Raw genomic sequence first — 25,184 nt, forward strand, 5'->3', positions numbered from 1 at the left:
GGGCCCGGGCGAACGCCGACATTCAATTTGTACAGCGTTTTTACAAAGGGAGCTCGTCAATAACCTACCGAATAATTAACTCAGAAATGTAGTTTAAATACTAACTGATCTAAAAATTACTGTTTAGAAAGACTACACATCCGTACATAAATACGAATGCGACAAAGATTTCAACTTTACTTGTTACAGTGTGGAGGCCAGCCTTACCCTTATATACACATATCATCATACAACTAATTTTATTGGCTATAATATTAGCTACATTTGAAAGGTCTCACTTGATTGGCTCACCCTTCGCTATTCCCGTTTTCAAGAGACACCCCGCAAGAATAAAGTGCCACGTAGTACAGCAATGGCGCGAGATCGCCTGTTGGGCGACTTTCCCACCGGGTGTGCTTTTCGAAAACTACACAACACATGATAAGCTTTTATGACACGGAATCATAGAAAATCTACCCTGTTTCCAAACTAATCGTAATTTTATCGCGAATAGACAACCGGAGTTGGTCAAAATAGCAAATTAAAAATCAAATGAATTTTACTATGACCGTGAATTCATATAGCCGGTGGTTTGAATTCTGAGCTCCCTAATATACGTATACCTATCGAAAAGATACTATCCCGTCGGACTACCTGCAATGGGCATTTTAGTAACCTCTCACTTGATCATGAGGTGCATATACTGGAATGAACCATTCTGTAGGAGGGTGGAGAATTTGAATTGAAGTTTACATACCTTTTTCGAACAAATATTTGTCATTTGGGCACACAATGCGTAGAATTAAGACTATAGCACATATTACATTGCTTGTTTGACGTCAATAGTGTCTTTTGAAAAGTTGCACTTTACCTAAAGTCTCGCGGACTGATTTCCAATATGGCGTCGGTCATAATGCTCATTAACATATTCATTTTTTTTTTCAAATTACACAAAAAAAATCATAAAAAATAGAAGAGAAGACATGCTGACTTGAAATTAACAAATCTAAGTAAGCTACCCTCTGTGCATCAACACACCATATATCAAAGCAATCTGACTTGAAGTATATGAGGAGTTGATGAAAATGTCATTTTTGGAAAAAAAATCATAAAAAATTGAAAATGGCAAAGATCAACTTGGCATGAACAAATCTGAATAGCCTCCCCCCAGGGAACATGCACACCAAATATCGAAGTATTCTGGCTGTTACTTTCAGAGAAGATAGTGAAAATATAAAAGTTTGACGGACACCTATGATTCACCTATACACTCTATACTCTATACAACCTATACCACCTAAAGCTACGCTTTCAGCTTTCGCTGACAGCGGAGCTAATGATTTTCGGTAATTCAGCTATTTCTTAAGAATGCAAACTTCAAATTTCAGATAATTTTGTATATGTATTGATGGTTGATGGTAAAGAAGTGCAAAGCTTGATGTAACTTATAATAAATATGGGTAATTTGCATAATGAACATTTTTTTTAAATAATTAGGCAATATGTTAACTGTGCAAGCTTCAAATTTCATTTAGTTTCATATAATTAATTTACCAATTAAGTGGTGTATCATGTATAATAGCTATAGCTTAGAATTTTGTATTCCAAGAATGTGTGTAGGCCCAAAAATCTATGGTTTTGTACTTAGTCAGTTTTCAGTTTAAATCAGGTTAGACCTTATTTGCATATCGCTAATGGGATTATCATGTTGTGAATACAGCTTCATCTACACATGCCCAGATGCATCCCCATTATATTTCAGCCCAATCATAGATTTTTCACCAAAAAGACACATTTTAGCTCTAATTTGCATATCATTGATTGGATCATCATGTCATGAACAATTCTAGAACTTTCCAACCAAATGTCAGTCCAATCTGCCTAGTAGTTTTGGAATTAAAGTTGTTGTTTTTATACCAAAAAGACACATTTTCATACCTAATTTGCATATGATTGATGGGATCGTCATATGAACAATTCTTAATATAAACATCTTTTTTTTAAGAAGCTTCCAACCAAATTTCAGACCCATCTGCCAAGTTTTTTTGGTGTTTAACTTTTTTGACCAAATATCACATTTTTTAACCCAACGCACTCGTCACCGGTGGTAAGATCATTTTGATTTGAACAATTTCCCAACAAGACACCCAAGGTAATATATACACCAATATCATGGCATGATATTTATATCAGATGTTTGTTATATTTGACCAGTACTTCAAGTTGTTTACACACACACACACACACACATCCACAGAGAGAGAGAGACAGACACTTTGCCATGCCTATAGCACTACTGAACCTTATCAGTTCAATTGTACTAATATGCTATGAAGATAAACCAAATTTGGCTAGTTGACAGGCTTTCAAGTTCAAAGGTTAAGCTGATCTTTGATAACATGTGTTGGCACTTGAATGGTGGTGTCTCTATGTATTACAATTCCTAAGTTATGATGCAAATTGTGAAATTCTATCACAAATATGGCTGCTATTTGGCCATATTTGATTTTATGGCAAAACAAATAGACATGCATATATTTCACATATAACAGCATGTTACTTTTGTACCAGGTTTATTTAAAATCAGTTGGTACATGCCAGAGATATGTGGGTGAACACACACACACACACACACACACACACACACACACACACACACAAATGGAAGGAATCTAATGTAATAGTCCCCTCTGGGCAGAGCATGTTAGGGGCTAAAAATATCAGCAATATGCTTTGAGCATGAGAGAGAAATAACTACAAACAACACAGACAGTTTACAAAGTAGTTATACTTTAATATCACACACAGAAATTTGAGATTAAAATATACAGCATTAAAATATTGAGCAATAAGATACAATGGGATATGTGTGAACTGACTGATAGTTGAAATTATTTTAGATTAAAATTTGTATGTGTAGTTAGTGTCTTTCAGGAAATACAAAGTTTTACAACTCTGCTTTAGTATTGTATGATAAACTTGACACTAAATCGGTAATCTCAAAGTCACCATGACTACAGTTACCTTGACTACAGTTACCTTGACCAGATATACTCTCTGAATCTTATGCCACCTTACTTTGTGTCAATTTCTGGGAACTTTACCAAAATTTAATATGAAAGAACTCATGGCTATATAGATATTCATATTTACAACAAATATTCAAACCAACCTTGCTATCATGTAAAACTTAAAACTAACTGTCAAACTTCAAGCTATGTTCTATCAGTGCTGGAGTATTGACTGACAAAGTCATCTTGTTCTCAACATACAAATGCTTCTATTTGTTTTTGTCTTGACACGCTTAATAATCTGGCAAGGGTTTGATATCTTCTCTAGGAGAGCCTTCTCTAGATGTTCTGATGGGAGGCAGCACTGGCTTTGCACTTGAACCTGGTCGTCCAAGTGACTGAACAGAAATTGGCCTAGAACCACCACCACTACCACCACTGACTACAGAGGGCGGTCTTGGCATGTGAATAGTATCATCATACTCTGGCAACTGCAAAGATCTCTGTGATCCCAACGGCGATTGGACAATGTCAGGGGAAACAGGGTTAGAGAAACCTCTTGCTTCAGAGATATTTGAGAGATTGGAGCTGGACCTAGAGGTTGCTTCACTAGAATCTGGTGTTTGGCCACCAATGTTTAGCTCATCAGATATACCTGTACCCACAGCTACTGTTAGAGGACGCTCTTTGCCACCAGTGGTAAGTCGGTCTAAATCACCTGTTGACCCTCCTCCAGGAGCAGTTGCTGGTGGTCTACAGAAAAACATTGATTTAAAATATATATTTAATAATCTTTAATAATTGTCCAGCTCAAAATGGTAAGAACAATTCTACATGAATATATATCACATAGTGGAGCATCATGTTGTGAATACAGCTTCATCTACACAAGCCCAGATGCATCCCCATTAAATTTCAGTCCAATCTATTGGGTAGTTTTGGAATTATGGATTTTTGACTAAACATACACAGTTTCATACGTAATTTGCATATCACTGATTTGATCATTATGTTATGAACAATTCTTAATTTATTATACAACACTAAGACCGTTCCCATCAAATTTCAACCCAATCTGCTCAATCATTTTGGAATTATAGACTTTTGACCAAAAAGACACATTGTTGGCCCTAATTTGCATATCGCGGATGGAATCATCATGTTATGATTGCAAATGTCACACAAGCTCAATGAGAGAATTTCGTTCTTTTAGGGAGGAGGTTTGGTGTCAATGTGGTTGCTGAACTTCATTTTCTCACTTCTAACCAAATTTTGATGGAAAACTTTCAATGATAACAGCTTTTGTATTTACTACTATGTTGATAAGTTGATGCAAATTTAATTCCAATGTGAGATATGGTGCTGTGTATCTTAATGTATTTACAATCATGTTTTTACATTACATTGATGATAGTAGTGTGACCACTACAGATTTCATCTTAGTTTACATCATATATATAAACGCACTTATGAATGTTTGTTTAGGGGGAGGGGGTTTGACCTAAACAAACAATGTTCATTTGTTGAGCTTGTGTGACATTGTGTGATCATCCCCAAGAATGTTGCCATCAAATTTCAGACCCCGATTTGCCCCAGTAGTTTTTGAGTTTAAGTTTTTTGACCCAAATCACACATAGGTGGTAAGATCATTTTGATTTGAACAATTTCCCAACTAGACACTTAAGGTAATATACACACCAAATATCATGGCAATATGTCCAGTGTTTTTTTTTACTTTAAGTTGTTTACACACACACACACACACACACACACACACACACATCCATCCACATCCACACATACAGAGAGACAAACACTTTGCCATGCCTATAGCACAAAAACTTGAAGCCAGCACACAGCTGTGGTCATAGCAAAAGATGAACAGTTTTGCTTCTTTATCTTAGGCCAAAAAAAAAAAAATCTGGTTCTGGTCAGGGTAAACTTTCTAAAATGGTGCGACGACGCACTTTTTTTTTTTTTCCTAATGTTTTTTTTTTTTTTTTTTTTGCAAATTAGTAAATACACATTTTTGACACTTTACATGCTCTTGGAAGATGTCATACAACTCTGGAAGTTGGCACTGTTGTATGGCAAGTTTTGTACGATGCGGATCAATCATCCATCAGGGCATCATCACTAGTCACATTTACAAATTTATCTTATCGCCCAGTGATCTGCAGTAACATATAAATCCCATCCAAGATAATAATGAGTCTTGCCTTGCAACCACTGTATAATGTCATTGTGCAACTTGTAACGAGAAATACGTCTGTCCAACGGACGTAGAGGAGGCAGTGTTTTCTTTTGAGCACCGTCCATCATCAGCCTGAAGGCATTTCTCACTGGAATTGCCCAAACTTGCTTGCTTCTCTTGTTCCCCATTTATTTTAAAACGCACATCTTTACTAAATTCAGTCAATGCAGAAACCTGGACTGTTACAGGAACAGACTGGAAGTGACCTGTCAACACACTGCTTACGTATAAACTCTGGATGTATGTGCTACGATGTTCGACACGTCTTTCCATCTCATCTCAAATGGAAAGATGTGTCGAACATCGTAGCGCATACATCCAGAGCTAACTGCTTACGCTACAGGAAAATCAGGCAGAACGCAGAACGAAACGATCACCAGAACTAAGAACACCTCGAAAGTCAGCTGAATTGATATCAACATTTTGATTGCTCACGGCGTACTCAAACTTCAGAAACATGTGAGCGGTTTACCACCTAGCACAGTGAACACACTATTTCCTGTGATTCCCATCAACCACGCTCATCGTACATATTACGTACACATATTGTACGGGGGGTTATGGGTATGCAACAGTACTAGAAGAAAAGGGTACCGTTACCAAATAGAAGTGCGCCATCACACGAGTTAAATTGTTCCGCTAGCCTTGCATACAGTGTTGATCGATGGAGATTTGTAAATAAGGAACGGGAAAGCAAAAATTATCGAAAAAAAGGATCGACGCGGGGGTATTCAGGGCACTCGCGCACTGACCAGAACCAGACATATTTTTTTTTTGGCCTAACAAAGGTCTACTACTTTTGTCTATTATCACAAACGATTTTCCAATTGGATTTTTAAGAATGGTTAATAAACTAACCTGTTCATCAATTGGTCAATAGGTCTTGGCACAATACCAGCTGCAGCGGCCTTGGCAGCACTAAGACGACGATCATAAGAAGCTTGTTCCTATTGATATAGTACAAAGGTTAAAGGTTAAAACAAAAACTTCCTATGTGCAATCAGATGGGAAGCACTACAACAAATGGAAACATTTTAATAAACTATGAGTTCTGGGGAGTCATTTCACAATGTAACATCACAATTACTTGGGATTTCAGACGTATCAAGCATTTATCTTTGCTATGGACTATTGCATCATGGGAGTCAGCAGAAATAAATTGTATTCCAGTTGCACACTGAATATTAATGAGTCCAAAATGCCTATACCCTTCAGTGTAAATTATCTCATGAATATTCAGTATGCAACTTGAATAAATGATTTCTTTGGACTTCCATGATGCAATGACCCACTGAAGTTTGCATACACCTATATGGTGTCACATCTGGCCAACATCTTGTGATATGTGAGACTTACATGTACCATACTTTACTACTGAGGACTTCAAAAACGCTTGAGATTTTGTGACATCATTACCCGCCATGTTTGAATTTTGGTATACAGTCGCCCTGGTCGAACTTCGCAATATACAATGGCCAACTATTAACTAAAAGTGTTTTCAGAGTAAATTTGAACATAAACCATTGATCGGACACAGCATCCCAACTTTATCAAAAGGTATATGAGTCTGTCTTTTTTGATGACGTTAAAGAATACAAGTTGAAAGTCTATAGCATCACATTTGCCATGTAATTCATGTGATTGTAGACAGTGGAGGGGAAACACATTATCGCATGGCACAACGATGTTACTTTACTTCGGAAAAGGGGTCAACAATCGTTTGTTTTAGGGTATTTGTTTTCTTAGAGGGTTATGTGATAAAAAATAATGACGACAATGATTCAAAGGATGCCAAATTAATGTTCATAGAACAATACGGGAGAACTGTTCATACATAGAACTGTTCTATGGTAATTCTTCAAACTCTGACCTATCGATGTTTGGTTTTCGTTTTTCGATCAGATTTCCTGTTATAGATTTACATGATTTTGCCCAGGTTCGGACTCAAAAATGTACCATTTTCAGAGTTTTGTACGTTGAATTAATGGGACATGCACTTATTTTCTATTAAACATTGGTAGAGTATGTTGTTTTGAATGTGCTGAAGTCACAGGTCCGGGAGTACAGGGCAAATACACTTACATTACAGGCAATGCTAGACAAAATTTTCACCAATTTATTTCCAAACATTTGACAAAATTTGTCAAAAGTTTTTATCCAGAATTTTGCTTCCACCAAGCAATAATTTTTTCATACATCGATTCTATTCACTAGGTATTTTTAAGTCTATATTCAAAGTTTCATGAAAATTAAACAGCAAATATCTATATGAATGGCCTGTGAAGTCAACAATGTATGTTACAGATCTACGGGCCTTGCCGGGGCCAGTGATCATTGCCCGAGTACCTTAACTTAACCCTGTGAAAATTTATTTGGCATGGGTAGCATTTAAAAAACCAAAAGAGAACACAAAAAAATACTACTAACAAGTCTTCATGGAAGACATAGCCCCCCCCCCCCCCATAAAAAAAAAAGTATTTCTTGTAGTGACTACAAGTTCTTTAGTTTGTACATTATGTCGCAGGCTGTCAGACACAAAAAGGACAATAACTGTGCCATGGCCTTTAAGGCAATCAAACAGATACACTGACAACACCTGAAAGGATTGTTCATTTCTTATCTATTATGTATATAATGGACAATTTCAGGCACATTAGGGTCTCTATCTGTTAAGTGTCGAGTTATCAGCCAAAATGTGAATATGCCACCATTTTGCCGTTATCGTTGGTTGTGAAAGCGTGTATGTATATCTCTGATATGCATGGATTGATTGCAACCAAACCTTGTACAAATGTCAGATGCTATAGTCTGCATATACACATCATATATGTAGACTATAACATCTGACATTTGTACAAGGTTTGGTTGAAATCCACACTTTGACAATAATATGGCTCTTTGACCTTGAAGATGGGGGTCAAGGTCAAAAGGCAATGTGCCATTAAAAAGCTCATGATTGATAACATGGGTGAAGAAATTTGAATGAGGTCTCTGTCCGTTAAACTTCAAGAGTTATTGGGTAAAGTGTGATTATTTACGACAAATAAGGCCGCCATTTCGCTGTTGTCGCGAGGGTTGCAAAACCAATGACGTGCATATGCCCTCCATAACATCTGACATTTGTACCAGGTTTGGTTGAAATTGGCACATGTATATTAGAGATACAGGTGGAAATGGATGATAGGACGGACAGACAGATGAACGGAGCCCAACATAGTCGCTAAAAGTACTCAAGGGGCTAAAAATACTCAGTTTCCAGGTATGTCTGCTTATGTGAACATTGTTGATACGCCTAGATTGCTACAGGCAGCTGACTTCGTATTTCTGATTGTAAACACAATTGCTTTAAGCAAAGTCACACGGCTGGAAAGCGCAGTGTGTTCTGGGAGTACTTAGAGCTTGTGTTGAATGTTATAGAATGAAAACATTCAATCGACAAAATAGGATCCATCCAATTGTCTAGTGACTTTCAAAACAGGCTGAAAAAAATTACCCAAACGAAATATCATGCATAAAATTTGCATCAATTACAATTTTAATGTCCAATATATCTTTAGGTAAACCAGATTTCTTAAGTGGAGACTGCAATGCATTGTGGGTAGCATCATCTCCTACTGCATCACCACATGATCAATTGAGAAAGAAAGAAATAGCTTACATGCCAAGTAAATCATGAGTTCCAAGCGTGGAACTAACTATTGAGAATGCACAGAGCTAGAAGAGGGCGGCTACTAAATTGTCTTTAATATCCAGAAAGACTTCAATTGCTTAAGATCCCCTCATTAGCTTATCATTGTGTAAGAGGTGACATGATTGAAATGTTCAAAATTTTGAAGGGAATATATGACCCAGAAGTTTCAAATTTTGTGCAGCTGCGATCTGACTTGATAAAAATATTGTCTCATCTGAATCTAAGAAAATATGCATTTGTGTAAATAGGTCAGTTGAGATATGGATCAAATTGCCAGCCAATGTGGTATCATCATCAACTGTACGGCTGTTTGAAAGTCGTCTAGATAAACTGTGGGAAAACCGACCCTTGTATTTTGACTATAAGGAAAATGCTTTTGAAACTTCACTATATAGAGACTGTAGTACACAGGAACCTCCTGACTACATAAGCACAGAGCTAACAGTAGGGGCCAGACAGGTGTAAAGTCAGAATGAATCTATGTATCTATGTATACCATCTGGTTTATGACTGAAATGAAATAGATGGTGATATCTTTCTGTTTTTCTATTTTATCAAAATTCCGAATACTAACCACTGCACTCTTTGTTGGTTCTACTTTGCTTCTAATAGCCTGTGTCATTTGCTGGGATGCTGTATCAATAGTTTGCTTAGACCAAGTTTTCACTCCGCTAGCTGATCCTGTACCTGAACCACCATTGGCTGACTGGAAGGAGTTGCCTGTGAGGGTGTAATTTGTATAGAAAGTTAACCTCCCTTAACTGTATCCAAGATGCACAATGGAAGGTTGTGTTATGCTTTTGTCAACCTGTCTGTGAACACAATATCTCAAACATAGTGCCAATGGTGTTGTAGCACAACTGTAGTTTTTAAAAATGTTTCTCCACATTCTGATCCATACTAGTCTATCTGCGGCTAGACCTTGGATGTTCTTCCGATAGAATACGACACACGACCAAACATCGCTATCGAGGATGGAACATCCGATGTCTAGCAAATGTCATCAGGATATAAATAACTTCCTATCAGAGAACCGCATTAGCGACAAGCACAAACAGAGGACAATAGCTAATTTTTCATGCATATTCATCTTAAGGAGGGGCTTGTAAAAATAACCACCAATGTGTGAATGACAATGTCTACACACTCATCAAACAAAATTACCATAAACCGATAAGACATAGTAATGACGTAAATGTGTTTGTCAACACCTGCATGCAGAGATTGAAAATATTAAAGTATATATATATGCATACATGGCCCAACCCACCGCTCAATGTAATCTCAATGGAATGTCCAGTCTGAAAATGGCATTTGCTAGACTGTTCGGGCAAGACCTCACTGCAAACTTTGTTCGCTTATAGTATCTAAAGAAAGCCTGAACATCTAGCAGCAAGACTAGATCCATACTAGGTATAGCAGTTCATTTGCTGAATGATTATCCTGTAGCCTATCCCAGCCCAGTTGTTATCTTTGCAATATATGTGATTATTTGGCTTTTGCTATGGCCGTGGTCATGTTGCTAGACATATTTGCATGCATTTTTTGAATGTTTGTTCATTTGTCTATGAATCCCTGATGTTATATTTGCAATATACATCATATGGATATTGCTGTGGGTGTGGTCTTGTTACTAGGTATATTTGCATACATTTTTTGAATGTTTATTCACTTGTCCATTAATCCCTGTTATCTTTGCAATATATGTGATCATTTGGTTGTTGCTATGGGCATGGTCTTGTTGCTAGGCACATTCACACATACATTTTTTGAATGTTTATTCACTTCTGTATTAAACCCTGCTGTTACCTTTGTGAAATACACAATTGTTTAGCTGTTGCTATGGGCATGGTCATGGTTGCTAGGGATATTGGAGTCATGATGGGTGAACGGTTAGTGTGACAAGCTTGGAATCTACAGGTTGCAGGTTCGAGCCCTGTCGCTGCCTGCTGTTTGTTTCTGAGTGGCTAAAGTCCTTGGGCAAGATTTGAACCACGACTGTGCCTCAGCTGTATAATTAGGGACCTGGTAGGATGTAGGTTGCAATGTGAAGGCTTTAATCCTATGCGCTTAAATGGCTGCAATGGATTGTATGAGGAAGTTGTGCCGTTCTGATTCGAGCCAGGGGTAATAATTGTAAAGAAAGTGCTTTGAGCACGGTGTGGGAAAGCGCTACATAAGAACCCAACATTATTATTATCATTTGCATACATTTTTGAATTTTTACTCGCCTGCCTAACAGATGATGTGGTTATTTTAGTAAAATAAACTGCTATTTGGTTGTTGCTAATTGCATGGTTGCAAGGACCAATTGTGTCAAAAAGTTTTTAAGATAATCTGCAGAATAATATTTCTAGAAACATCTTACCAAATTTCAGCCTCATTGACAAAGTACTTTTTGAGATATAAGTTCTTGACCAAAATTCACATATTTACACCTAAGTTGAATATCACTGATAAGATAATTATATGCTTAATTTCTACATCTATACCCCCAAAATTGCATCCTAATTAAATTTCAGTCGAATCTGCTGATTTAATTTGGAATTAAAGATTTTTTGCATATTACTGATGAACAATTAATAATAAACATTTCTAAGAATGTTCCCATCAAATTTCAGCCTGACCTACCCAGTAGATTTAGAAAATCAAACCAAAATCACATTTTTTTTACTTTAAGTTGTTTACACACACACACAGACAGACAGACAGACACACACACACACACACACAGACAGACAGACAGACACACACACACACACACACACACACACACACAGACAGACAGAGACAGACAGACAGAGACAGACAGACAGACTGGCACTTTGCCATGCCTATAGTACAACTGAACCTTACCAGTTCAGTTGTGCCAATAATGACTTAATCATAATATTGTACACCCTGCATAGTATTGAATCATGTGTAAGTAAACATATTCTGTAGGACACATATAGTACAGTGCAATTATTATATTTATAATATACCTAGTGATAATGCTGTGCCATGATTCGCTAGAAACAGTCACGTGATAGGAAAATACAATGACTATTTCCCTAGGGGAATAGTTCCATCAACTATTACATGGTCTCGTGACCACCGCGAGTTCACAGTAGGTCAAAATGGCAGCTTCTGACGATGTCGTCTGCCACCGCGAGTTCACAGCATGAGGTATATTATAAAAAACATATTGCCTGGCCTATATTCGGGCTATAGCACCCGTTCATTACCCCCTCGTGACTGTGAGTTACCAGAATCACATGTTATTTCCCTTCGGCCTTCGGCCTCGGGAAATAGCATGTGATTCTGGTAACTCACAGTCCCTCTGGTGTAATAAACGGGTGTTATAGCCCTCATGGCCAGGCAATATGTGTTCACTAATCACATATCAGTGCCCCAATATCAACATATTACTATATTACTTATAGATAAAATAGACCTTTAAGGTAGACGGGGAAGAACCGCTGGCCGACCGCTGCCGATTGCAGGCCCTTAGATCTGTAACAATTACTAACATACATTGTTGACTTCACATGCCACTCATATGGAAATTTGCCGTTTAATTTTCATGAAACTTCGAATACAGACTTAAAAATACCTAGTGAATCGATGTATGAAAAAATAATTGCTTGGTAGAAGCGATTTTCTTTACAAAAACGTCAAATTTGATCAAGATTTTGGGAAAAAATCGGTGAAAATTTCGGCGAGCGTTTCCTGTAAATGTATTTGCCGTACACCCTGAACTGTGACCTAGACACATTCAAAACAACATACTCTATCGATGTTTTATAGAAAATAGGTGAATTTCCAATTAATTCTTAGTAAAAACTATGAAAATGGTGCATTTTTGAGTCCAAACGATGTCATTTTCAAGTCCCAGGCGAAATCACGTAAATCTGTAACGAGTGATCCGATTGAAAAGCGAGTGCCAAACATTGATAGGTCAGAGTCTGAAGAATTACCATAGAACTAAGTTATCATCCAGGTACTTCCCGCTAACACGCAAAGTTGGGTCAAAGGATTAGTCCGAACGTGAAAAAATCTTGCCGAATGGAGCCGAAGATGACGTTTTTAATAAATATTCATGAGATGTTACGGGTGGCGCCATGATAATGAAGTGGAATGTGGAAGTAGGTCTCTGCATAACGGATCGCCCGATAGTGCATTGGTTGTGACATTGCGGGAATTTTGAAACATTAGTGCAGTAAATAAGAATTTTTTTGGTCAGGAATGACAATTCTTGAGTATATTTTGGTAAAGGAGCATGAATATTGGACTATATGTTCCTCCTCTTTGACTGGCCGTGGTGGGACATGAGCATGGACAATTTGACATATGCAAATAAGTTCAACGTCCAAAACACTTCGTGCTGTGTCGGATTACGTCGTAAATAGTCAAGGCGATTCTTCCCCGTGTACCTTAATGTACATAAAAAATACCATTGGTATGTAACAATTTTCAGTGAATACATTGTTGGTAGTCTGCTCAAAAAATTAACAGCCCACTTACAAATTTACAGCTAGTGCACGTTTAAGAATGCTAACTTCAAATTTCACATATTTTGGTATATGCATTGATAATAACAAATGCAAAGTGCATGTATTTGATATTGTTTGTTGATGTAAATATCCGTTAGTATAATTTATCATTTTTGGTAATTACCCAGTGTCTTTTGAATGCAAACTTCAGATTATATATAATTTGGTGCATACATTAATCATAACAGTGCATGTCTCCTATAAAGCTTGTTGAAGTAGCTTATAATCTTACTGATTCATTTGCATAAGATGGTCTTTTGGTAATTAGGCAGTATCATAAATATGCAAGCTCCAAATTTCACATACTTTGTTTTTGGTATAATTAATTTTGTTCCAATTCATGGGTACACTATGTATGATAATTATATCTCAGAATTTTGCATTGCAATAGTGTGTGTAGGGAAGAAAACTCTTTGCTATTGTGGTAGGCATACAGTTTAAATCTGGTCACTTTTTTTCACTTTCGCCCTGCAGCACTGTTCTATAGCTAATATAGTAATACAATTTACTCAGCGGTAACCTAGCTAACAGTATTTTGTCTAAATCGTTTTTATGGTTGATTCAAGTGTGTGGTAACTAGTGGCCAATAAATAGGTCAAATAAATATATGAAAGAGTTGTTGAACAACAGATGAATGGGGACTTTGTTCATGGAAAAAAATACCACTGACTCCTAACATGTACAGATGAAAATGCTTAACAGATACGACAAGTATGTGTTGTGTGTGTAACTACTTTCAATGTAGTTATATCTAGTACAAAATAAAGAGAATACAATCTATGTGGCATAAGTTTATCTTTCAATATTTCCATAAAACACAACAACCCTTTAGTTGACAGTTAACCACTCATAGATACTTCGATATACAATGTGAGTACTTCAATCATGTCCACCGTATGATGACCTAAGGAAATAGAACATGCCACACTATTTTTTCACCCACCTATTCCCTATAAGTTTTATCTATTGAACATCCAAAATCATTACATGTATGTAATTAGGCAACTTATTTTTTTTTTTGCTTTCCAGAAAACGGCTTCATCGACTGTAAGTTAAGAATGAAAGTAAACCACTGTATAGTTTTCTGAATTCCTTGTATGTAAAGACAGACAGCCTTTTATAATACAGAATAAATTAATACTTCAAACACAAAATGTTACAGCTGAAAGCTTTCAATTCTAACTGGTGCACTGAACAGAGAATCACAACCTACTTGTCCATCTGTGTATGTGTGTGTGTCTGTCTGTGTCATCATTTTCTTAAAATACGGCTGGCTCAATTATACTGAAATTTTGTACATATAATGTTTGGGATAATGGCTAGATCTGATTATTTTTTGAGTGGGATCTGTTCATGTTAATTAATGAAATTTGCATATCAATGAAATCAACTAATTAAGCAATATCATTTTACCTGTTGTGGTGGTCTGAGAATCACTAGATGGGTCATCGTTGATGGGGTAACCACTTGTACCACTAATACCAAGGTAATCCATCACTAGTTTCTTCAATTTACGATAGGCTTCTGAACCATTGTCTGTATGGATAACATAGGTCAGCGTTACTTTGATACTTATAATTACCGGTATTTGTTGGAAATGTCTTGTATACAAAGCTATCAAATATGCTGAATTTACAATTATAATAATCTATTCCACCTACAATCAAGATTATCCTAACTAACACTACTAATTCATCTTAATACGATGTCTATCAATTCTGGACTTTGGTAATTAAGTGCCTGAACCCTGGTACTTACTGCTATCTGTGGTTATATCAAAGAACCCTGGTACTTACTGCTATCTATAGTTATATCAAAGAACCCTGGTACTTACTGCTATCTATGGTCATATCAAAGAACCCTGGTACTTAGTGCTATCTGTGGTTATATCAAAGAACCCTGGTACTTACTGCTATCTGTGGTTATATCAAAGAACCCTGGTACTTACTGCTATCTGTGGTTATATCAAAGAACCCTGGTACTTACTGCTATCTGTGGTTATATCAAAGAACCCTGGTACTTACTGCTATCTATAGTTATATCAAAGAACCCTGGTACTTACTGTTATCTGTGGTTATATCAAAGAACCCTGGTACTTACTGCTATCTGTGGTCATATCAAAGAACCCTGGTACTTACTGCTATCTGTGGTCATATCAAAGAACCCTGGTACTTACTGCTATCTGTGGTAATATCAAAGAACCCTGGTACTTACTAATATCTATAGTCATATCAAAGAACCCTGGTACTTACTGCTATCAGTAGTCATATCAAATAACCCTGGTACTTACTGCTATCTGTGGTTATATCAAAGAACCCTGGTACTTACTGCTATCTATAGTTATATCAAAGAACCCTGGTACTTACTGCTATCTGTGGTTATATCAAAGAACCCTGGTACTTACTGCTATCTGTGGTTATATCAAAGAACCCTGGTACTTACTGCTATCTATGGTCATATCAAAGAACCCTGGTACTTACTATTATCTGTGGTTATATCAAAGAACCCTGGTACTTACTAATATCTATAGTCATATCAAAGAACCCTGGTACTTACTGCTATCAGTAGTCATATCAAATAACCCTGGTACTTACTGCTATCTGTGGTTATATCAAAGAACCCTGGTACTTACTGCTATCTATAGTTATATCAAAGAACCCTGGTACTTACTGCTATCTATAGTCATATCAAAGAACCCTGGTACTTACTGCTATCTATAGTCATATCAAAGAACCCTGGTACTTACTGCTATCTGTGGTTATATCAAATAACCCTGGTACTTACTGCTATCTATGGTCATATCAAAGAACCCTGGTACTTACTGCTATCAGTAGTCATATCAAATAACCCTGGTACTTACTGCTATCTGTGGTCATATCAAAGAACCCTGGTACTTACTGCTATCTATAGTCATATCAAAGAACCCTGGTACTTACTGCTATCTATGGTCATATCAAAGAACCCTGGTACTTACTGCTATCTGTGGTTATATCAAATAACCCTGGTACTTACTGCTATCTATGGTTATATCAAAGAACCCTGGTACTTACTGCTATCTATGGTCATATCAAATAACCCTGGTACTTACTGCTATCTATGGTTATATCAAAGAACCCTGGTACTTACTAATATCTATAGTCATATCAAAGAACCCTGGTACTTACTGCTATCAGTAGTCATATCAAATAACCCTGGTACTTACTGCTATCTGTGGTTATATCAAAGAACCCTGGTACTTACTGCTATCTATAGTCATATCAAAGAACCCTGGTACTTACTGCTATCTATAGTCATATCAAAGAACCCTGGTACTTACTGCTATCTATGGTCATATCAAATAACCCTGGTACTTACTGCTATCTGTGGTCATATCAAAGAACACTAGTACTTACTGCTATCTATAGTTATATCAAAGAACCCTGGTACTTACTGCTATCTATAGTCATATCAAAGAACCCTGGTACTTACTGCTATCTATAGTCATATCAAAGAACCCTGGTACTTACTGCTATCTGTGGTTATATCAAAGAACCCTGGTACTAACTGCTATCTATAGTTATATCAAAGAACCCTGGTACTTACTGCTATCTATGGTTATATCAAAGAACCCTGGTACTTACTGCTATCTATGGTCATATCAAAGAACCCTGGTACTTACTGCTATCTATGGTCATATCAAAGAACCTTGGTACTTACTGCTATCTGTGGTCATATCAAAGAACCCTGGTACTTACTGCTATCTATGGTCATATCAAAGAACCCTAGTACTTACTGCTATCTATAGTCATATCAAAGAACCCTGGTACTTACTGCTATCTGTGGTCATATCAAAGAACCCTGGTACTTACTGCTATCTGTGGTCATATCAAAGAACCCTGGTACTTACTGTTATCTATGGTCATATCAAAGAACCCTGGTACTTACTGCTATCTGTGGTCATATCAAAGAACCCTGGTACTTACTGCTATCTGTGGTCATATCAAAGAACCCTGGTACTTACTGTTATCTATGGTCATATCAAAGAACCCTGGTACTTACTGCTATCAGTAGTCATATCAAATAACCCTGGTACTTACTGCTATCTATGGTCATATCAAAGAACCCTGGTACTTACTGCTATCTATAGTCATATCAAAGAACCCTGGTACTTACTGCTATCAGTAGTCATATCAAATAACCCTGGTACTTACTGTTATCTATGGTCATATCAAAGAACCCTGGTACTTACTGCTATCTATAGTCATATCAAAGAACCCTGGTACTTACTGCTATCTATGGTGATATCAAAGAACCCTGGTACTTACTGCTATCTATAGTTATATCAAAGAACCCTGGTACTTACTGCTATCTGTGGTTATATCAAAGAACCCTGGTACTTACTGCTATCTATAGTTATATCAGAGAACCCTGGTACTTACTATTATCTGTGGTTATATCAAAGAACCCTGGTACTTACTGCTATCTATGGTCATATCAAAGAACCCTGGTACTTACTGCTATCTATGGTGATATCAAAGAACCCTGGTACTTACTGCTATCTATAGTTATATCAAAGAACCCTGGTACTTACTGCTATCTGTGGTTATATCAAAGAACCCTGGTACTAACTGCTATCTATGGTTATATCAAAGAACCCTGGTACTAACTGCTATCTATAGTTATATCAAAGAACCCTGGTACTTACTGCTATCTGTGGTCATATCAAATAACCCTGGTACTTACTGCTATCTATGGTTATATCAAAGAACCCTGGTACTTACTGCTATCTGTGGTCATATCAAAGAACCCTGGTACTTACTGCTATCTATGGTCATATCAAAGAACCCTGGTACTTACTATTATCTGTGGTCATATCAAAGAACCCTGGTACTTACTATTATCTGTGGTCATATCAAAGAACCCTGATACTTACTGTTATCTATGTTCATATCAAAGAACCCTGGTACTTACTATTATCTGTGGTCATATCAAAGAACCCTGATACTTACTGTTATCTATGTTCATATCAAAGAACCCTGGTACTTACTATTATCTGTGGTCATATCAAAGAACCCTGGTACTTACTATTATCTATGGTCATATCAAAGAACCCTGGTACTTACTGCTATCTATAGTCATATCAAATAACCCTGGTACTTACTGCTATATGTGGTTATATCAAAGAACTCTGGTACTTACTGCTATCTGTGGTTATATCAAAGAACCCTGGTACTTACTGCTATCTATGGTCATATCAAAGAACCCTGATACTTACTGTTATCTATGTTCATATCAAAGAACCCTGGTACTTACTATTATCTGTGGTCATATCAAAGAACCCTGGTACTTACTATTATCTGTGGTCATATCAAAGAACCCTGGTACTTACTGCTATCTATGGTCATATCAAAGAACCCTGGTACTTACTGCTACCTGTGGTTATATCAAAGAACCCTGGTACTTACTGCTATCTGTGGTTATATCAAAGAACCCTGGTACTTACTGCTATCTATGGTCATATCAAAGAACCCTGGTACTTACTGCTATCTATGGTCATATCAAAGAACCCTGGTACTTACTGCTATCTGTGGTTATATCAAAGAACCCTGGTACTTACTGTTATCTATGGTCATATCAAATAACCCTGGTACTTACTGCTATCTATAGTCATATCAAAGAACCCTGGTACTTACTGCTATCTGTGGTTATATCAAAGAACCCTGGTACTTACTGTTATCTATGGTTATATCAAAGAACCCTGGTACTTACTGCTATCTATAGTCATATCAAATAACCCTGGTACTTACTGTTATCTATGGTCATATCAAAGAACCCTGGTACTTACTGTTATCTATGGTCATATCAAAGAACCCTGGTACTTACTGCTATCTATGGTCATATCAAAGAAACCCGGATGTTGCTGGTTTAATTCTTTGTATAGGTCATTCCTCTGCATGACTTGTTCTATTTGTGACACTGTGTAATTGCCTCTGTCATGAAGTCTTCGACTGTGAACTTTTTTATCCAGTGGTAATATGAGAACATACCTTGGCTCAAAATAGGTATGCTTTAGTACCATAACACCCTGTTCAATAGAAATACAAATTAGCATACAATACGTATTTAACCAAAATTCTACCACGACCACCTTCTTTTACATAGACTTCACCCGAAGAGGGATATAGGCTAATGAAAACATTTCCTACCTTTTTGCTGTCAAAACTCTCAGAGCCAGATACTGTATGAACATTGATGATTGACTGGGTTTAATTTTCTTTGAGTTATAAAATTGAAAAATAGCAAAAGTAGTTTTGTAGCACAACTGTGCAGTTTTTAAAAATGTTTAACCACATGCTGATCCATGCTAGGTATAGGTGTTCATTTGCTAAATGGCTATCCAATTGCCTATCCAACCCTGTTGTTATCTTTGCAATACGCGATCACTTGTCTGTTGCTATGGGCATGGTCATGTTGCTAGACATATTTGCATACATTCATTTAATGTTTGTTCACTAGTCTATGAATCCCTGATGTTATCTTTGCAATATACATGATCATTTGGCTGTTGCTATGGGTGTGGTCTTGTTGCTAGGCATATTTGCATACACTTTTAAAAATATTTAGTCACTTGCCTAAGAATCCCTGTTGTTATTTTTGTGAAATACACCAGCGTTTGGCTGTTGCAATATTTAAATGTTTACTCACTTGCCTACCACATGATGTAGTAATTTGATCAAAATATACTGCCATTTTGTTGTTGCTTACAGCATGGTTGTGGTTGTTAGGGCCATTTGTGTCAAAATATATTGAAGAAAATCTGCAGAATAACACTTCTAGAAACTTCTCACCAAGTTTCAGTCTCACTGACCAAGTACTTTTTGAGATATGTTCTTGACCAAAATTCACATTTTTTACACCTAATTTGCATATCACTGATGACATCATTATATGCTTAATATTTCTTCATCTATACACCCCCAGATGCATCTCCATAAAATTTGAGCTGAATCTGCTCAGTAGTTTTGGAATTACAGATTTTTTACCAAAACGATACATTTTTAGCCCTAATTTGCATGGAATCATCATGTCATGAACAAATCTTAATTTACAAATCCCTAAGAACACTCCTGTCAAATTTCAGACCAATCTGCCCAGTAGTTTTTTAGTTTAGGTTTTTTGACCAAAATCATGGGGTTTTTTTTAACCCAAATCGCATAACTGTGATGCGATCATTTTGCTTTGAACAATTTCCCAACTAGACACCAAAAGTAATCTCCCGATAAAATACCAAGGCAATCGGTCTGGCGGTTTTTGAGTTTAAGTTGTCCACACACAGACAGTCAGATAGACAGACAGACAGACAGACAGACAGACAGACAGACAGACAGACAGACAGACAGAGACAGGCCAAGTCAGATGGACAGACACTGCACCATGCCTATAGCATTGTGCCAAAAAAGCACAACGGTTCAGTTTGAGTGTTAACTTAAAAAAGACAAGTCTCCATAGAAGACACAACCCCTCAAAAAAAGATACATGAATTAAAAGAATTTGGTGGTAATAAATAACTACTACAATTAAATTTGAACCCTAAGGATCAATGTCTCAAAAGGAGTTTTTGAGTTATGTGGTAAATCATGATTGTTCACTAGAAATATGACTGACATTGAGTAACAAGTCTTCATAGAAGAGACATCCCCTCAAATACATTAATTCTATGTGAGTGAATAGAAACATTAGCACCAATGGTGCTGTAGCACAACTGTTTATTTTTTAAAAAGGTTTACCCACCTGCTGATCCATACTAGGGACAGGTGTTCATTTCCTGATTGATTATCATATTACCTATCCAACCCTGTTGTTATCTTTGCAATATACACTATCATTTGGCTGTTGCTATGGGCATGTTTTTGTTGCTAGACACATTTACATACATTTTTTGAATGTTTATTCACTTGTCTATTAATCCCTGCTGTTGCAATATATATGCAATCATTTGGCTGTTGCTATGGGTGTGGGCTTGTTACTAGACACATTTGCATACACTTTTTGAATGTTTGCTTACTTGTCTAAGAATCCCTGTTGATATTTTTGTGAAATACGCCATTGTTTGGTTGTTGCTAAGGGTGTGGTCATGGTTGCTCAGGCCAATTGTGTCAAAATGTTTTCAATAAAATCTGCAAAATATCACTTCTAGAAACATCTCGCCGTTCACACACACACACACACACACACACACACACACACACACACACACACACACACACACACACACACACACACACACACACACACACACACACACACACACACACACACACACACACACACACACACACACACACACACACACACACACACACACACACACACACTTTGCCATGCCTATACCAGTACTGAACCTTATCAGTTCAGTTGTGCTAAAAATCATCAAAAACAGAAGTGTGTGTATCCTTGGCTTAAACAAATTTGAATAGCTAGGCATATTTACACAATATTTTGTTTTACTTTGTATTCTAGTGTCTACCCATCCTGTTGTGTTATAGCTGCAATATATACCATTGCTTGGCTGTTGAAACTTGCTATGAGTGTGGTCTTGTTTGTGTGGACTCACCTCACAAAATGTGCTAAAAATACAAAATGATGAACAAAATTTCAGCTCAATTGGCCCAGTAGTTTTGGCATGGGTATACTGTTTGTATATCACAAAATCTGTCCTGGGGAGATTTCAAAACCATTTTACAAAAATTCTATTATTACCCCTAATTTGCATATTAACCCTTAAGATGCCATAGACTTTCCATGCAAATGACCCCCTAGGCCAAGGACTTTTTAGGTTGCACACAGTTACACAATGTTTTGATAGTGATCATTTTACACCAAAACAGGTGGGGTATGGTCTCATATACAAGTACATTCAACAATTATGAAATACTGAATTTTAATTTTCATGAATGAATGGTCAGTAACTTGACCAAGAAATTGAAGAAAATTGGTATAAAGCACACGTTTTTAGTCAAAAAAGCATGTGAAATTTGGTTTTTTGATAAATACAAGGATTACAATTGGAAATTAGCTGTAAAAATTAATAGACAGATAGTATGGGTGTTGGGTAAAATATTTATCATAAAATCAACAAGTACAGTCTGTCAATGTTTACACTAAATTCAAACAAATTTGCATATATCATATATACAAATACTGCATACATGTAAGTCTACAGATAGCAGCATAACGATATGTCTCACTGACGATTATATCCAACACTTTGTATATTAACAAAAATCTGACGAAAGACAACGATGTAGATCCTGCCACATGACCCTGCAGTAACATCTTTATCAGTTCATGTAAACCTACACGTAGGAGTAATCATATGGCATTGGCATCTGTGGTTTGTCGTCAGCAGGATTGCGGGACCAGCCATTGACGACGTCAGTCCAAAAGGGGAAGTTATAGGAGGGTTTTCGATATGTTCTAGTAGGACAAAATTTACTCCCATCATCATCACTACTACTGTCTTGAAATTGTCGAGTGAAAATCTCTTGTCTTTCGGGTTTACTTCGTTCAATATATTAGCATAATGTCGAAGGTCAACATACATATCCATAGCGGCTGCCATATTAGGCATTACTAAGTAGGCGCTATTTGCATTCAGCGGCAAAAAGTGAGAAAAATCGAACACGTGACTGTTTCCCGCCTGAATAATTTAATATTTAATAAGATAACATCGTGTACATCATTACTTATTCAATTCAATAACTTTATTTATCCCAAATGGGCAATTTATTTTGGCGGACAGAACATACATCAAATATAAACATCAAATATAGACGGAAAATAAGAGGCAACAGACTGGTACAAAGGAAAAAAAACACGATAAGAGGTTACAGAATATTAAAAACAATTCTTACTACTAAATGAGTATCTAAAATGTATTATTTAAAACCCGCACAGCGGATGGAATAAAAGAGTTCATATGACGGTTTGTCCTGCAAGTTGGGCATCTACGACATCTTCCTGATGGAAGGAAATCGAACTCATTTGTTAAAATCTGGTCTGTATCTAAAATTGAACGAGCCTTTCTCATGATTTGTTTATTGTAAAATGACAAAAGACTTCTTTGTGGTACGCCAATAATTTTTGAACTTATGGTGACAATTCTTTCCAGAGAATTTCTGTTCTTGAAATTAAAATTACAAAACCTAATATAACAGAAAAGCTTAGTATGCTTTCAATGAAAGATTTGTAAAACAATAATAGTATGGTGTTATCTACTGAAAAAGATGCCAGTTTCCGAAGAAAGTACAAACGCTGCTAACCCTTTTTCAAAATAGCCTCTGTATTTATATCCCATTGTAACTTGTCATCAAGGATGGAACCTAAATAAGGATATTGTCGTACTAATTCGACTACTTGACCATGTACTGTGGTCTCCTCAACACTATGTTGTTGTCTCCTAAAGTTGATGATCATATCCTTTGTTTTAGATATATTTAAGTTCAGATAGGAATTGTCGCACCAGTTTACAAATTCATCTAGTGTGGGTCCATGTTGTTCTGACCCCTGCAGAAGTGAGACAAGGGCACTGTCATCTGCAAATTTTACAAGATGATGACCATCATGTTTACTTCTGCAGTCATCTGTGTAAAAGGATATAGAGCAGCGGAGACAATACACATCCCTGAGGAGAGCCAGTATACGTTTGAAGCGAATCCGACAGATGACTGTTGACAAAAACCCTTTGAGATCTGTTGTTGAGGAAATTGATTACCCATAGTACCATAAGGATTTGGTTATTGAGCTTAAAGTTTGAAAGAAGTTTATTCGCTAGGATGTGAGGCTGCACAGTATTAAAGGCTGACGAAAAGTCTGCAAATAGTATTCTGGCATGAGCACCGGGTTTCTCAAGATGTTTGTATATATGTACAGTTTTGCATCTTCAACACCTCTCCCTGTTCTATAGGCAAATTGTAGAGGATCTAACATATCCTCTGTCATGGATAAGATGAATGATTTCATAATTTTTTCAAGTGTTTTCATCACAAGTGAAGTAAGGGCCACGGTCCTGAAATCATTAGGTACTTTTGAATAACTTCTTTTAGGAATTGGAATGACTTTTGAAGACTTCCACATTGCTGGTATGATAGAAGTGTCTAGGGAGATTTAGAAAAGGTGTTGAAGTACGCCACTTAACTGGTCTGCACAGAATTTAAGAGTACGACCACAAATCCCATCAGGGCCTGGACATTTGTTCACATTAATCAATTTCAAGAATTTGGCAATTTGTGCCTCATTAAATTAACATGGTGTTTTCAGACAGTAACAAAGTTTTCATATTTGTAATTTCTGAAGAGAAATCATGGGTCTCAAAATGGGTAAAGAATTTGTGAAAGACATTTGGTAACTCAATGTCGGTTACACCTTCAAGAGTGACTTTGGTATTTTTGTTTCCAAGTTTAAATTAACAGCTGCCATATTCTTGATTCCCTGCCAAGCCATACGAAAGTTACCTTGGGTAAACTTTGATTCTATTCTGTTTTTGTACTTGAGTTTAGCATTCCTAATAGCCAATACAAGAGTGAAAAATAATTGTGGAAACTCTCTCGGAATATAATGTGGATGAAGTGATATCGACAACAGTTCAATGTCAGGTGTACAGAACGCATCACAAACAACTTCTGTGTTACACCATTGCTTATTCACATAAAAGCATACTCCACCACCATGTTGTT

General features: G+C 36.7%; 1 protein-coding gene across 2 annotated transcripts in view; it reads right to left on the reverse strand.

Moving 5' to 3' along the window:
- Positions 1-2,785: 2,785 nt before the first annotated feature.
- The window catches only part of LOC144436590 (leucine-rich repeat and guanylate kinase domain-containing protein-like), a 101,361-nt gene continuing 78,962 nt past the window's right edge, over positions 2,786-25,184 (reverse strand). For both annotated transcript variants that reach the window (XM_078125422.1, XM_078125415.1), the window contains exons 13-17: positions 19,333-19,534; positions 14,884-15,006; positions 9,510-9,655; positions 6,103-6,191; positions 2,786-3,743 (exon numbers count right to left, since the gene is read on the reverse strand). In XM_078125422.1, the coding sequence (XP_077981548.1) occupies positions 3,284-3,743; positions 6,103-6,191; positions 9,510-9,655; positions 14,884-15,006; positions 19,333-19,534 (1,020 nt within the window). In that variant the 3' untranslated portion in view covers positions 2,786-3,283. The remainder of the gene's footprint in view (positions 3,744-6,102; positions 6,192-9,509; positions 9,656-14,883; positions 15,007-19,332; positions 19,535-25,184) is intronic.

Source organism: Glandiceps talaboti, chromosome 1 (assembly GCF_964340395.1).
Source record: "Glandiceps talaboti chromosome 1, keGlaTala1.1, whole genome shotgun sequence".
Classification (NCBI taxonomy): Eukaryota; Metazoa; Hemichordata; class Enteropneusta; family Spengelidae; genus Glandiceps; species Glandiceps talaboti.